Consider the following 17101-nt stretch of genomic DNA (forward strand, 5'->3'; position numbering starts at 1 on the left):
AGTGCAGCAGCCTTGTGTACTTCTAGGAAACATTACAAAAAGTTCAGAATATCTCGCTTATGGCATAGACCCATCCATGATTACAAAGTTGATTATGTGTAGGTTATGTGTACTAAACAAGGTACAGATAAAGTGCTCTGTTCTCATTTGTTGTAGGATATGCAAGTAGGGTTCAGTTTGCTATGGCTTTCACCAGCACCTCCAACCCAGGATCCTTTGCAGCCCTCAGCTCTGTGAAGTGGTTAAGTTTACATTACTTTTTGAAATTTTCAAGGTCAGCTTGAGTTTCAAGGATTGTTGAATAAGACCATGGAGATGGCAGTGCTAATGAGAACAGTACGTGGCATCTGAAGGAATCAAACATAAAGGAGAGCAGTGAAACTGCAATTGGACAATCCACTTTAATGTGTTCTTGAAACTGGTATCATGAAAAGCAGTCAGAAAATAGAAATCATGTGGTTTTAAAACCTTAAACGGAATTGCAATGTGTTTTGACAGAACTGTTAAATTGGTTGCTTTTGATGAGGCAAGGTGTCCTGGAGTTTGAGAAGAGCCAAGAACAAATTATCTCTGTTTCTTTGCTTTTACAGATTATTTGCAGCAGAATTGCTGGAGTTATGCTATTAAACACCTTTAAAATAAGATGGAGATGTTTTCCAGAGTTCATAAAATCTAGTTTCTCTGTGACTTCTCCACTTAGCAACTTTAGGCTAGCTGTTCAGGGAGAGGAAGAAACTAACTAAGCCTATCTGCTATCTTCTGAACTGATTTTACTTATTCTGCATAATTTCTCTTAACTATTTTGGAGAGGCTAGACTTGCTTGCATCACAAGTAGAGCTGTAAGGATTACCTGTGTGTTATTAAATGTTTGAAATTCAGAATCTAGTACAGTTACGAAGAGAATTAAAAATTAAATTCTCTTAGAATTGTCTTCGGTAGTTTGGGGGGAGAAGAGAGACGGCTTTTCAGCAGATTTGATCTTCTAACTTTCTTTGGCAATAAAGTTCCAAGGTGTCCTCTAATGGCAGTGAAGCTTGGAGGTTTTTCTGTCAGTAGCACTGTGCTTTTCGCTGCTCATCTGTCACTGTAACAAAATGGAAAAATCTGATGTTCTGTAGGTATGTATCCCATATCTCTCTCTTCTCCTTCTGGTGCTCCCATTCATGGAATTTGCACTCTCATATTCCCTTCCACATCTCCATTGTCCCTGCTGGGCTTAGCCTGGCTGCCCCAGGGTGCCCAGCTCCAGTACTAGGTAACTCTTGTACCTCCAAGAGAAGGCTGCATATGTTGTAATTGGTTTGAAACTGCTTGTATTGCCTGGCTGGCTGCTGAGCTCCTAGTGGCTGGCCCCTCCGAGGTCTGGAGGGGAATGGATGTTTGTTCTGGCAGAACTAACTGAAGTTCCTACTCCACAAGGCAACTGGCTTTCATAAAACCCGTAGGAACTATATCTTTGAGAATGTGGTATTGCTTTGCCAAATGTTAGTCATGTAAAATAGTGGGGCCAGAAGTTATTTAGCAGTTTAAAATTCATATGGTGTAATTTCCCATGCTGTCTTCATATAGGAAGTTATGGTACTTAAATGCTGTACACTATTCTTAATTACTTAAAATTGCATACAGCTAGAAACTGTTCCAAGTAGGCCAGCTTTCTATCCCATCTCTATGAGAGACAGTAGTCCTGCCTTGTGCTTTGCTGTAGAGATAATGCTGCTGCATTACAACCTAAGAACTGGTCATACATCTGAAGCATCTGGAAGTGTATAAGCAGGAAATATTGCTTCCAGTAATTTGTTTCATTATTTGATGTGTGCTCAAACTGTGTAGGTAGGGATTTTATTTTTTGAGAGGCCCTGAAGGTTAGTTTGATTCTGTGGGAGCATCAAATGCTTAGCAGCCTTGAACTAGAGTATATCTTTTTCCACTTCATCAAAGGCAATGTTTTGTATTATTCCTGTTTAATATTCACTTGATATATTTACTTGTTGCATATAATACGTTGTATGTTTTGTGTTCAGAAGGGTGCTGGAATTCAAGAGAGAACAATTTTGAGTAACTGATAGCTGCAGGTGTCTCAATCTACAGTAGAAATAACTAATGCTAAGATGTTGTAGAGGCTAATTTCCAGCTGAAGGATGTGTTTCAGCATTTAAAAGTAATATTTAGGAACTTTATGATTTTAATACAACATCTGTCAAAAGAAATTTTGTGAACTACTCCTCTGTAAAGCAATACTTGTTTGTACAGCCTGTAAGCTTCCAGAGGAGGAGTAACATCCAGAGTTATTTTATTTGTAGATGAAGACTTAACTGCAATAGCTATTTATTTCACCTCAATTACTGTCTTCTAAACTTGCTTCTGTTTGATGTTTTCTGTGTCTCAAGTCTGGACGTTGACAGGTGGAAAAAATTGCTCATTAATTTAGAACAAAGTCCCTCAAGAAGGCTGAAGTATATTTACATATAGTCCTTAATGCTGAAAACAAGACTCTAGGCTGAAACACTGGCTAAATGTAATATGATTAATTAAAACCCCATGAACTTTTAATACCCCTATTTATAACTCATTTTTAATGCACACTTTCATTTTAATGTTTCCCCAACTATGTCCATCTGACAACTGTAGGGAGTTGTTTCTTATTTGGTGTTGAGACTGCATTTCTAACAGGTAGGATTATTAAGTCAAGAATAATATTACTTTGATCTTTCTCTGGATCTTACTTGGTTTTTCATGTCTTCTCTCCATCTTTGTTCTCTCATTGTCAAACATCAAGTGATCTGGTTTACAACTGTTGGAAGGTATTTTTTTCATTTTTTTCTTTTTTTTTTTCCTTTTTTATTTTGCTTTGTGTTTTATTCTTTCCTAGCAGGTTTCTGCAGGAGTTTCATTTCCACCAAGGTTTCTGGTGTCCTCTTTATGAGAAACATAGGGAGTCACATTCTAGTCTGTATGTCATATTTGCTGCCTGTCTCTTCTGCTTTGGGGTAGCATTATAAATTGAAGTGTAGGACTTTCAGGAAGAGTTTTGGTAATATTTGTATATTAAAGAAGACTTCAAGCATTACTTGGCTGAATTTTTTTTTAAAGCTGGTACCCTGAGAATATATTCAGATACCTACCTGCCTCTGAAAACTGCACTGAGCAAGCAACCCATTCCCATTAAGGTCAATGAAAAACCAGACAGCTAAATACCTCCCATTAGCTGTTAAAATACTTACACGATTATGTTTGTTCCCCTAAACAGTGAGAAATAAGTTTAGCTGCTGACTGTAACACTTGTGAAATGAGGTATTGTACTTTAAAAACAGACTGCAAAATTTGGTTAGAATTTAGGTATTAGTAGTGTAATCCAAGCATTAGAATAAAATGAAATACAATGGAGTTTTCAGTAGCAGGTCATTTCCCCACCCCTGTTGAAACTGCAAAGTCTTTGGAGCCTCTTACCAAATATTGAAAGTTCCATTAAAAAGTTATGTTCTGCAACCTCAAAATAATAGAGAAGCAACACATCATTGAACTGTACTTGGATGTCGAATGCTGTTTTGTGGTTTCTTTGACCTTAGAAGAGAATGGCTTTTTGTTTGCAATCTGTAAGTTTTCTTACCACTAAGTATAAACTTTCTTCCAAACGTGCTTCAGTGTTTCAAGTTCTGAAACATGCTGACCTTGTACAATGAACAGTTGCAAGGAGTGTTTGTAGCTCTGACCTTGAGTTTTATTTCTGATTATTTGTTAAAATTTAAGGCATTGAAATTCATTTAAATGGCTTTCAGTAATAATGCTTCTGAAAATGCAGGGGGGTTTTTTTGGTTTTGGTTTTTTTTTGTTTGTTTGTTTGTTTGTTTTTTTGTGATTGGTTGGGGTTTTTTGTTGTGGTTTTTTGTTTGTTTGTTTTTGGTTTTTTTTGTTTTGAGCTTTGGGGTTGTTTTGTTTGTTAGAAGCAAAATTATGGCATTGAAGTAAAAAAAATACAGATTATATGTAGATAAAAATAGATAAAAAATTAAATGCCAAATGACTTGGCTGTCAAGCAGTAAAAAAATAACAACTGGTGTCATAAATGCACATTCCTGGGTTGACAGCTTAAAACTACATTTCACCATTTTTGTCTTGCTTGATCATGTTAGTGACAGCTTACCTCAGACCAGTCACTGAAAGTGAGTGAATGTTTAAATTTTGATCCACTTACTGCATCTTAAATTAATGGGTTTTATATGGTAGGTCAGAAAAGTTACATAATTTGTATAATGCCACAGAAGTATTCTTCCTTCTTGGAGCTTCCTGCCAAGTTTAACCTTTTTTTTTTGTGTGTGTGTGGGGTCATAGCTCCAGTTAAATCAGTCCTAGACATGCCAGTGTTGGCTATATAATCATGCTTTGTTCTCTTCATAGTGACTAAAATCTGTGTTTTGGCAGCTGTGTTATTAACTCAGAGCTGATAAGTCGGCCCTCCCTCTCAAAAATGCAGGAGTAAATGCTTCATTGCTGTAGTACATTATGGGACAAGTTAACCCTTGGAACTGGTTATATTTTAGTTCTAAATGTTTAGGCAATTTTGTGGTTTTCTATTAGGATTAGATGCCACTGTTCTTCCTGAAATTAATTGTGTTTACTTCCTTATGTGTTATGTACAGAGGAAAAAAATTGTACTTTCTAACTCATTGCTGAATGTTGACTAATTATTGGGAAAAAACAGCAGGTTTTCCCTTTCATTTTCTCCTCCCAAGAGACCACTGTCAAGTTTGCAGAGTTCTCGTTTCAAAATAAGTGTTTTGCTTTTGCTATTAACAAAGATTAGAGTTCTTGAAAGTGCACGGTCCTGAGAGGCTACTCCTCAGCTATTGAAGAAACTGCAAGGATGGAATGCAGGAATTCTATCCCACAGAATATATTTTGATTATTTTTTTAATCTTTTTTTCTCCTAAGTCTTGTATTAAAAAAAAAAAGGGGGGGGGGGGGCTCAAAAATTGTCCAGGTTTTTTTCTGCTTTGTTTTGAAATAGGTTGTTTGGCTTTTTTTTTTTTTTTTTTTAATAGTAAGACTCTTTCAAATATTCCTTGTAAAAGAAACTGACAGCCTAAGTCAGAATTCTTTGGAGTGAAACTTATTAAAATTCCTCATAGAAATTAAAGGATTTCATGTTAACAGATGAGATTTTAGGGGAACTCAATGACTAAAATTGACTAAACATCTACAACCAGAGTTTATATGGATTCACAGCAGTAGGCATCTTCAAAGGGACCGAGAAAATTATTTTTTTCTCCAGTTTATTCAACGGGTTCTTTTCAATAGTAAATTTCATCAAAGGTGATTTTATGGTGGAAAAAAGTGGCAAAGCTGGATTCTATCTTTAAAGCTCATGACTAAAACTAGATGTAAAAGAGTTAGACCCATTATTTCTGAAAAGTTGCTTGACTTCCCACTTGTTACAACAGGTGATGTGTGGCTTTGTTTTGCAGCTGCAGGAGGAGGCTTCCCCACCCATCCCCAGACACAGGTTCTCTCCCCTCACACATGTCAGCAGACTACACATCTCTGCTTGTGTGGTCAGTAGGTCTGGGTTAAATCAGCTCAAAGATCCAGCAGGAAACTACTCTAAGCTGTTTTATTTGCAGGCATCATTTTCTGCTGAGCTATCTAGCTAGCTGAGTCTCCCAAGACTACCCAGTTTCTAGACTCAGTCTACAGGGAAAAAAAAAAAAGCTGGGAGGATGAGGGGCTATAACTGAAAAGGAGGTTAAGGTAAGTATTTTAGTGAAAGCAAGCTCTTACAGTCTTGGTTGTGACCTCAGCCTACACCCTTATCCTTCAGATTGGTTAGTAAGTCACCTTTAAAGGTAGAATGTGTTTTTAATTTTTTAGGTATGTATATATTTCTATTAAACTTTCTTTAATTTTCACATGACTTTTTTTGTATTAAATATTCTAATTTCGACACATCAAATGCACCTCGATATAGATCACAAAAAATAAAGCAACAAGGAAGTTCATAATTGCCGAGTGTAATATGTTATGATCGGGACAAGTATGCCAACTATGTAAATACTTCCGCGTATTCGGAAGCTGTGTATTCTTCTGATTAGCTTGAAATATCCAATTGCATCAAGTCACGTTCTGTTTACTTCGAAAAAAATAACTATAAATGCAAGCCAAGTTTGAATGAAATATTCATGGATTTAAAATATTGAAAAAGTGATTTGACTAATGATACATAAGTTAAATTTTTAGTTCTAAAGGAAGGTAGCTACTGTCAGCTCTTGCCCCTGGATGAAATTTTTGAGATTATAAACCTTGTCTGCATTTCCCTGTATGTTGTATGACATATATTGATTTACTTTGTTTTGAAGGGTATTGCCAGATCTTGAATTTGGAGTTAGGGAGGCAATTAATATGTTTTCTGAAAGTTTCTCTTGAAGGAAATTGTACCTGGTGTATTATATATTGACTAAAATTTCTTATGTAGTTTGAACATAATACCTTTAGTTTGCCTTATATTTTGTTTCTTTCAGGAATAGGATGATGAAGTTCCTTAAAAAAATAAATCACTTTCATAACAAGGGTGATTTCCTTTAAGGAATGGATACATAGCCACTTTATTCTGTAGAGTTTGAAACTAGAAGAATATCTTAGTCAGGAATGAGTGATTCACCACCTAACTATTAATGCTAGTTGTTCTTAGCATTTCCTTCTCATCTGCCCGAATTTTGGTCACTGGTTTTTTGGGTTTGTTTGGTTGGGTTTTTTTTGCAGAGCTACCTTTTAAAAACTAATAGCAAGGAAAGATGAGGGAGCTTAAAAGAAAGTAATTGCTGTTTCAAATAAGTATGGAAGTTCCTGGTGGATGTCACACAACTGAGTGTTTTGAGTTTTAAAGCTAAGTTTCAGTATTGACTGATTTCCATGTAATTGTAAAATTATGGAGGAATTGTTTTAATGATGTTGCTTTTCTTAAATTTAGTATTTAAATAGGAGAATTAAGTTTACTATTTTATTAGACAAAGAACTTGAGAATGTTTAGTGTCTGGTCTGCTTTTGATTTTTTGCTGATGCAATATCCAAATCTTACATTTTTCAGAATTTACTGATGATCTGCTGTTTAAATTATGACTATTTGAATGTCTAATTATAAATGCTCATTACCTCTGGTACTTCCTCTTACAGTAGCATCTGCAGTCTGTGCCAATAACTTGTTAAAACTGCTTCTTTCTCTCAAGTTTCCATTTGCCCAAAGTTGCTTTAATAATAGTTATTAAAGAAGGGAAGGGGAAGCAAAAATGGTGACGCAAGCTGTGTTGAAGGTGTCGAAATCTCTTGTCTCTCTTCCTCTTTCTCCTTTTCCCTCTGTTTCCTCCAGACTCCAGATGACTCCTACTCATTTTCATCCTTTGCTGGTTTTTTTGGGCCACATGTCCCACTATGGGATGTGGGGTTTTTTATGGGGTTGGTGTGTATTTGTCAATTCATGCTGTCAAGGACTTTTTGTGTCAAGTTTTGTCTTGTTTTGGCTTTCCAATTGGGAACACTTTGTTCAGGATTTCTTTTATTTTTTTTAATATATGTTGGCTCCTGTAAGCTACAATTTTTCTTTTTTTTTTTTAAAGCTACGTATTTTGAGGCAAATACATTTAAGAACAAACTGTTCCTTTCAGTTTAGTGTGAAGATTAAGAACTGGTTATATGCCTGCTGCAAAGGGATGTAGATGTCAGAGGAGCACGGTATCCGTACAATAAAAAAGTAGAGAAATGCCTCCTGCATATGTAATTGATGTTTAAAGGATGAAATTTCCTTGCTGATGGTGAGCTCTAAAATTAATCTAGTGAGATAATCATGATCTGACAGATAATAGCTACAGAGATAGTAGAACCCATCCTGAGAACCCACAGGAAAAAAGGAATGTATTTAATGGCCGTACAGGCAGAAGTATCATCTTCTGTACATACCGAAGATGTTCTGATCAGTTAATCTGTTTACTGTGATAATTAATTTATGGTTCACACACTTAATGCTTTCATTTTGATAGTTAATTTACAGTTTAAAAACTGGACATGGCTTCTATAAGTAGTGTTTAAATTTTAATTTGCAAGTACAATTGGAGTCAAGTAACAGCTCCAAATAATGGAGGCGGGTCTCTTAATGTTGCAAGGTACTGTGTTTCATTACCTGAATATGCAACTTTTAATAAGGTTTCTTTCTTCCTATTTGTTTCCCAGGTAAAGATGCAAGGTCATCCTGCTGGTTTTGTTGCTTGTTGATTTAGTGAATTAACAGGAACCAGATTCACTTGCAAACAGGTAGAGAGGGAACTGACTGGGTGCAGGGGGAACAGAAACAGTAGCAGCATTGTCTGAACAATTTCTGTACAAGTAGAGTTATATAGTATAACATCTTTCTTTTCCTTCTGGTATTCTCTAAGAATGATTTTATGAGTGGTGGTGAATGTAGGCAGTCTTACCTATAATCATAGTAACTTAAATAGATGTGCTATTAAATAGCTTATATTTGCAAAACCCATGATAGTCATCTATTTAGCAAACTGCAGATAAGGTAGCAAGAAGCATTTGGTGGCAAATAACTAACCTGGGAAAATAAGGTTGCTTAATGTTTTATTTTTAGAAGTAATAAAATAGATAATATAAAGAGGGTATAGTAGAATGTGTAAAGATGATAGAAAGAATTTCCGGATGATTTTTTTTTTAAGTTTAAGCATTATGAGATTAGTTTGAATTCAGTACATCTAAACTTTTGAAAAGGTGTTCAATCCGTTGTCTTGGCTTCTCTCAGAATACCTTGTTTACTTATTTGTTTTATATGGCTGGTAACTGAAAATGGTCACCTGAAAGTGCTGGAATGTATTATGAATGCAATAAAACTGCATTGAAGTCTTCACTGCATGAAGTCTTTGGATTTCAATAAATTTTTCAAATGAAGTGTTGTATTAAATGGAGACTTTGAGATAGATAAGGTTGGAGAAATACAATCTGTATATACTTAGTAACCAGAAGAAAACAAAGACTGTAGGAAATAACCTACATTGAAAGAGTAGCATTGAAGAGCTTAGTTCTAGGTGGAGGTTTCCTAGGTGTGCTGCCAACTAAAACATCTGTCCAGGCTTCCCTCGGGCTTGCTGTAAATAGTTTCTTAAGCTCCATGAATTTTAAGAAATAAAAAGGAGAGGAGCTGAGGCAAGAACATGAGCCTTTGATTTAAAATTATGCTTTAAACAAAGTACTTGCAATTTGAACGAATACTTCTGGTTCCTCTCTAGGCTTTCGGCTCAGTCCTAAAAGTATGGGGGTATAGTTCGGGACCTGTCTGAATTTGGCAGACATGCACATCCAGGAATCTTTGATTTGTCTAAATGTGCTCTGTTCTATTATTTCTGGCCTATCTGTCCATATGCAGGCTCTCACTTCATTTTTTTCTTTTCCCCAATAAAATTTCAACTTAAGCTTACCAGAAAAGAGAACGCAGCAGAGGAAGGTAGCTCTTGTCAAACTCTGGCCAGACCTGGGCTACCACTTAATGTGTATCTTACCTCTTGCTCACCTCAAAGAGAGCTTTTACTGCCAGAGGGGAGTTTGGAGATGGCAGTGATGTGAAGGAAAAGGAGCAGGGGCTAGGAGCATTTGAGTGGGATTTTAACAGGACCTGTACCTCCTTTTCAAGCCTAAATTCTATGCCTTTCTTGACTAAGAACAGCTTGTGTGGGAACAGTAGTGGTTTGACAAAGAGTTGTTGCTGGTTTTGTTGTAATTAGAGGAACACAGACTTGGGAAGTACTGGCTGGTTCCATTGCAGTCTTGGACAACTGTGTGTTAGATTTTAGTTTTTGAAAGTGTGTAGGACATCTTATCTTCATGCTGTTACACCATGAAATATTTGCATTGTGTCATAAGATTAGTAGAAAAATACTCAAGCTGTAACTATGATAATGCAGAAAGCAAGAAATATTAATGGCACTACTATTTCAGGAACCATTAGGTTGGACGGGAGCATATGTTGATCTTTTTTGAGGACTAAACTATGCTTTACACTGAAGAGGAGGGCCAAAAAGGGGGTTAGGAGAAAAGAGGCAATGAAAAAATTGAAATTGCATATGACTCCCTACCCTGGTAGCTCCAGATCTAGAACTGAGTTTAATCACAAGCATGCCTGTAAGGCAGATCAGCTGGGTCACCCAGGAGAATATTTTATTGATAAGAGCACCAATGCTCTAAGTCTGCATTCTGTTTCTAGGTATGGCTAACTTCTGTTCTCATAACTTCTCTCAACCTTTGTTTAGCCTAGCAAAAAGGACAAGCTCTTCTGATTTTATCTAAATGAAAGACGCTAAAGGATCCTTACTGTTCTGTTTTCTGCATCTGCTTCAGTTGCTGTTGTTGAACACGTATGTGCAGGTTTAGTCATTCAGTATTTCATATGAGATGTTTTGCTTTGTAAAATTCTATTGATACTTCCCTGTTTGTACTAAACAAAGCCTTTTCTAGTGCCATTTAGAGTTGCGTGAGCTACTTGCACAACTGCATGTAGCTGCTAGTTTTCGTTCTGTTAGCCAGAATAGCCAGGCTTTTCTTCTTCCTTCACCTGTACTTTATCACTGTAGATTTTATGATTGATCCCTTGCAACTTTGCATGTTTTTTAGTATTATGGTTTGTTCTTTCTTGACTGGGCACTATCTTCTGACTAGGCTATCAGTTCTTCAAATGCTCCTTGTATTTTTACTTTATACATGTGAAATAAAACAGCTTCCTAGTAAACACCACTGATGGTTCATCTTTATCCTGATAATTTGTCTTCTAAGATTTTCCTTTATAAACTGCTGTATGGAATGCATTGATTAACCCTTATTCTGTCTGTATGACTGAACTTTCTAAAAGGTATTTACATCTGCTCAGGTCTGCTACCTTATTGCTTTCTAAGAAACCATCTGTTGGCCAAAATGGGACTAGTGTGATGTGAGCTATCTGTAATGTGACTCTGCTGTAATTTTGCTGGTTTTTTTCTGTGCCTTGATGTCCTTAATTAGTTTTTTCAAAATCTCTTCTAAGGTGACATTTACATTAATATCTGTACTTGAGTGAATATACTTCAGTTTTAATATAGATATCTTTTACTTTTTTCTGCCATAGAGTGCCATAACATTACAAATTTGTAAAAATATTTCATAGCAGATATAGACTTTTTACAATGTTAGCCCTGCTTTTGAGTGGGAGGTTAACATCTTGAGTTCTGTTTCAACCTGAATTATTTCATAATTCTGTGAGTTTCTTCCTTCAGTGTTCTAGGGTGAGTAGTACTTGGATTTCTAAGTTCTTTTTAGATATGTTAGACAGCTGATTAGTGTAAGATTTTGTTCAACTGTATGGTAAAGTAGCAGTCTGTTTGTTATGTATTCTGTTAGAGTCCTCATGTATGCTTGCTGTGCTGTCAGAAGTGTCTTGATTCTGCAGAGTTCTGTACTTGGGTCACAACCACCCCAGGCAGTGTTACAGACCGGGAAGTGTGGCTGGCAAGCTGCCTGATGGTAAAGGCCCTGAGAGTGCTGGTTGAGAGCAGCTGAACATGAGCCAGCAGTGTGCCAAGGTGGCCAAGAAGGCCATTGGCATCCTGGCCTGCATCAGCAACTGTGTGGCCAGCAGGACCAGGAAGTGATTCTTCCCCTGTGCTTGGCGGTGGTGAGACCAAACGTCAAATCCTATGTTCAGTTTTGGGCCCCTCACTTCAAGAAGGACATTGAGGTGCTGGAGAGTGTCCAGAGAAGGGCAATGAGGGTGGTGAAGGGTCTGGAGCACAAGTCTTGTGAGGAGCGGCTGAGGGAACTTCGGTTGTTTAACCTGGAGAAAAGGAGTCTCTGGGGAGATCTTATCACGCTCTACAAGTACCTGAATGGAAGTTCTAGACAGGTGGGGGTTGGCCTCTTCTCTGAGGCAACAGTAACCAGACAAGAGGAAATGACCTCAAGTAGTGCCAGGGGAGATTCAGATCGAACATCAGGAACAATTCGTTTATGGAAAGGGTTGTCAAGCATTGGAAGGGGCTACCCAGGAAGGTGGTGGATTCACCATGCCTGGACAGTGACATGACAAGGAATGACTTGAATGTCAAAGGACATAGCACTTAGTGCTACGGTTTAATTGGCATGGTGCTGTTTGGTCAAAGGTTGGACTCAATGATCTTGGAGGTCTTTTCCAACCTTTATGATTTTATGATACATCTACCACTTTTAATACCAGTTTACTTCTCATTTTTCTCTCTGTCTTAAGGAATTTTTTTTGCTTTTTTCTTCAACTTGTCAATTTATATTTCAGGAGTTATTGAAAAAAACATGCAGTAACATCTTTCTTCCCCAGCTGTAAATGGTTCTGGGCATGCACTGTCTCTTATATTCAAGCAGTGCCTGATCCATGGCATCCTAGCTCCTACTCTGTGATATTAATAAATTTACTTTCTTGTTGATCTCACTGCAGAAAGGTGGAGTCACAAAGAGAGATGTACTGACTGAGAATTGAGTTGAAAATTGTGTTACTGGTAGAAATAATATTTATTTATTTATGTGTATTTATTTATTTAATTGTTTTTTTTCTGGCTGTAGTAAATGCAATGTTTGGGTAACAGTCCAAGGTGAAGTTTCATATTAGCTTGATGCATAGTTTTCTCGCATCAAACATAGTCTCCTTCTCTTAATAAGGAGAATAATTCAGAAACATGTATCTCATTTTGCTTATGTAGAAATAAATAAGGTTATATAAATATCCTTATCCTATGTCCTTACTTATATGTAAATAAACAAGGACATAGGATTTCCCTGCATTTCTGCATTCCTAATCTAATCCAGGATTTTGATGGGTAATTTTTCAAATAGTCTTTGTACTTCTAAGTATTTAGGGCTGGTTTGCCAGGAGTAAAGCACTGATGTAAGGAGAAACTTTATTCTTTGTCGAAAATAAAAAGCCTGAAAAATGTTAAAGTAAACCCAAAAGTGCTAAACTGGCTCTTGCCCAGTTTAACATTGCATGTATATTGGAGCCAGAAAAGACAATTTAAAGCATTTGAAAAAGAAACAAGGGGGGGGCTGAGTAAACAGGGTAAACTGGAGATTGTAAAATAACTTTCCACAGGTTAGCATCCAGCAAGAGCTATGGAAGTGGCATAAAGATGCTATACTAAAGGTTGCTAGGCTACTGCAAGGTAAGCTCTTATGCAGTGCTACTCAGCTATGCTGATCATTTGTACTACCCAGCTGCTAAGTAATGTGTGTATGGTATTGTTTGCCTGGCTACCGGCCGGAAAGGGAAGTTTGAACTGCTAAGAAACGTTGTCCTGTTGTAGGATGAAACTTGGTCACATGCCAGTTATTACCTTTTGCAAGACTGACTGTTTTTGGTTTCGGTCACATTGACTGACAAGGAATGTCAGGAATTCTGCTGAACATGTTTGAAATAGAATAGCAAACAATAGGTCTTTGATTCAAGTATAAAAGTATAAAAACTATTGCATGAATTTAACTTGTTCTGGTGGTTCTCATTGGTGAGCTCTTGGTTTGTCTGTACCATTTTCGCCTTCCTTTCTTCTACTCAGTGTTGAGAAGGTTATTGAAAAGGGAATGTGGGTTCTTTGTCTTTTATCTGGATTTGATGTATTTTTTTAAATACTTGTAAGACTGTGATTAATCTCTACCAGTAAAAATTATTTCAATTGCAAGGTCATCAGTTTTTCCTCTGTAAGGGAGGGTAATTCTTCATCTGCTCTTTTGTTAATGGGTTCCCTGTACTGTGTTTTGCCATGCATATAGGTAGAAAACACATATGTTTATGATTCCTCTTAGTTGTAATTTAATCTTTGGCCTTTGTGCCAGAAAGTTAAAATTAACAGTTGCTACCACAAGCAGTGACAGGACCTGAATATAGAGTTAAAATTATGGTGTATTAAAGTGATTCATTTTCATCTGTTGTCTCCCTGCTTGTGAGCTCTAACACAATAACCTAGTTCTCTTCTTTAAACACTCTTTAGTGAAGAGGTACTACAGGTCTGCCAATTCTGTTGTGTTGCAAACAAGCCCAACACTGCATATACACTGTGGGATGCAACAGCAAAAAAGGATAATTTACTCTCTAACATTTGTGAAAGTGCAGTGTATATAACATAACAGGGACTTGATCCAAGTCTAGTGTCCTGTTGTCAGTTGGGGACTCCCAAGGCAAACTGACTCTCCCAACTTGTTCTGATTTGTGGCCCAGCGATTTCTTGAACATAAACTAACTTTCTTGATATAAATTTCCTGTATCAAGTTGACTTCTGTGAATTTGTGTAGATGCTTTGTAAAATAATAATATTCACATACTGTGCCAAGAATTCCAAAGTTCACCTACCTGTATGTTGTATGAATGACTGCCGTGTGTTTGATTCTTATCCGCTAATTTTACCCAATGGGCATCCATTTCTTCTATTGAGAAACTGTGAACAATTATTACCTATAATTTTCTTCATGACGTAGGTGTTGTATAGATTTTGTTCACAAATGTTTCTTTTCCTGGGGGAAGGCTTGTAGCTGTGGATATTGTTTTGAACACCCTGCTTGTGTCCTTTTCCATGCCACTTTCAGTTCTGTTGTATACTTCCTGAGATAAGTGGGAGCCAGGATTGGGTGCAGCATTAAGGATGGATTTTATACAGTGATCTAATGTATCCTGATTTTTTTTTCTATGTCTTTTATAAGAGTTCTTTACATTTGTTTTTTGTTTACTAGTGCTAGTATTTTTTATTATTTCAGAATCTTGTTGCAAAGTGAATACTTTTCTCACAGCCTGTCATCATTTGGGATATTAAGATTCTGGGCTTTCTTATAGTTATGTGATTTACTTTACACCTCCCATGGATTTTTTTTATGCTAGTTTAATATATGTTCACACAGTTGCATAAAGAACTCATGACACTGTAAGTATTCTAAGCTATGAAAGCAAGAAATAGCTTAGAATTACCAAAAAAAATTTTCATGCTTATAAAAATTGCAATAATATTTTCACAACATTTAAAGTATACAATTATCTGTGCTGTACAAATTGTATGTGAAATTAATAACAGGAATGGATATTTTTTTATTTGCCACTGCATTAATTTACAAACTCAATCTTTTGCAGTTTTGTTGCTAGAGAAGATGGAACATGATGACATTTGTAATAAAACTCTGAAGATTACAGACTTCGGTCTGGCTAGAGAGTGGCACAGAACAACCAAAATGAGTGCAGCGGGGACTTATGCATGGATGGCTCCAGAAGTTATCAAGTCCTCCATGTTTTCTAAAGGAAGTGATATTTGGAGGTAAGAAGTCTGTCTGTTGAAGACCCTGTTTGCTGGAACTGTGTTGAGGTTTTTGAGAGAATTTTGATTTGTGGTTTCTTTTATTTTTTTTTGTGGTTTGCTAGGTTACTGTCTCAACATATGGCAAGTTTAGCTCTTCTAAGAAGCAAATGCATTTCTCAGTATCTGCTTCATTTTTTCTATCTTTTATTATCCATTACTTACATGTTGGAGGAGGGAAAGGGAAAATTAAAGAAGTTGGTTTTTTTTTTAAAGCAAGGTCTCATTAAGAGAAGCCTTTAAAATACCTGTTGATTAAGATACCCAAGTATTTATCTGGACTCTTAATATAAACAACTGTATGCTTTTGCCATATTAATGTGTGATTGTTCTCATATTGGTAGGTTTACCTTATATCAGATGTCTGAAAATTCTGAAACTGCTTGAAGAATGGGACCAACCTTATATGTCTGATAAATAAAAATAAGCTGCAAACCAGAACTTTGCCAAATGTTAACTTGAATTAGTGCTGTTTTTAGGACTCCAGAATGTGATTGTGTGTAAAAGTTTAAGCTTCTACGTTTATAGAGATTTTGCTTCCACTAGCTGGAGTGAGGAGAGTGTATTCAGCACAAATTGTTTTAACTTGCTCTCTAATTTTGAAGATGGGAAACGCCCTATGTTAAATTTGTGAATTTCTCGTTAAAGACGTTATTGTGGATAATATAAATAATATGGCTCTCACTAATGATGCTATTTTTGAGTGATGTAGTGTGGGATACATGTACTGTAGAAGGGTAATTTAAACTTTAATTTAGTTGTGTTTTGTGAGTACAGAAAAGCAGGGATTGCACAGTAGGCTCTACAAGCTGCTATGCCTCACCCTGAAAAGTCTGTATTTCCTTTCTTTTTGATATGTTTTGTCTGAAGGATCCAAGGCAGCTATTTGGGGAAGGAGGGAAGGAATTCAATCTGTTTCCTCATGCCGCCTTATACATGTTCTGTGTTGTATTATTCAAAAATAGGGTCCTGTTTTGCTTAGATGCATGATATTCTGCAGCATGAAGTAATACTTCTGGTATTCTCAGGATGATTCTGTATCTGCACTGCTGTTTTGTGACGCTCATTTGTCTGGAACCAATTTTTTTTACATCAGTCTGAGTTGATGCCCAGTTGGGCAACATCTTTTGCTTCATTTTTTTTTTTTTTTTCCATTCTTACTTTTTTCTTTAATTTTTTTTTCTTTTGCGGGGTGGAGGTTGCGTGTAGGCGTTTCCCTAATCAGCTGTATTCCATGCTTAATTACAGGTCCTGTCCAGTCTTGTTGCTGTGATTTTAGGTATCTGAGGGGGTATGCTTTGGTGCAATTATTTTATATTCTGCTGCAACATTAGTTTACATTTTTGGAACCTACAGTATTTCTCTTCTTCGCCTTCTCTTCTGCACGCCTCTCTTGTAAAAATGTAAGTATTTAGTTCAATGATGGAAGTCTAACAGGAGAGGTTTTTAAGTAGAAAGGCTGCGTTTTACAGTATAGTTTATACTTTCTTAGCTTCTAAAGATTTTCTGCTTACTGCACCTTGATCTATTCTTTTGCTTATCTTTACTCTTTCTTGAAAAGAAAAGCAAGTAAAGAATACCCTGATTACAAGAGTGGTTTTTGCTTTAAAAAGTATTCAGGTTACCAATTTAAGTATGGGTCTCTCTAGCGTAAGAACACAGTATGTTTCAAGAGAAATCTAAACTTCAGTTACACATACCGAATTCTGAGCCTCCAAATGGTATCTGCAGACCTCTT

At 36.5% G+C, this 17101-nt stretch overlaps 1 protein-coding gene across 2 annotated transcripts in view; it reads left to right on the forward strand.

The window, feature by feature from the left end:
* The window catches only part of MAP3K21 (mitogen-activated protein kinase kinase kinase 21), a 48161-nt gene that overhangs the window by 10042 nt on the left and 21018 nt on the right, over positions 1-17101 (forward strand). For both annotated transcript variants that reach the window (XM_039379547.1, XM_027750521.2), the window contains exon 2: positions 15144-15324. In XM_039379547.1, coding sequence (XP_039235481.1) covers positions 15144-15324 — 181 coding nt within the window. The remainder of the gene's footprint in view (positions 1-15143; positions 15325-17101) is intronic.

The sequence above is a fragment of the Pipra filicauda genome, unplaced genomic scaffold (assembly GCF_003945595.2).
Source record: "Pipra filicauda isolate LSUMZ 115617 unplaced genomic scaffold, ASM394559v2 scaffold16_size7369187_pilon, whole genome shotgun sequence".
In the NCBI taxonomy this organism is placed as follows: Eukaryota; Metazoa; Chordata; class Aves; order Passeriformes; family Pipridae; genus Pipra; species Pipra filicauda.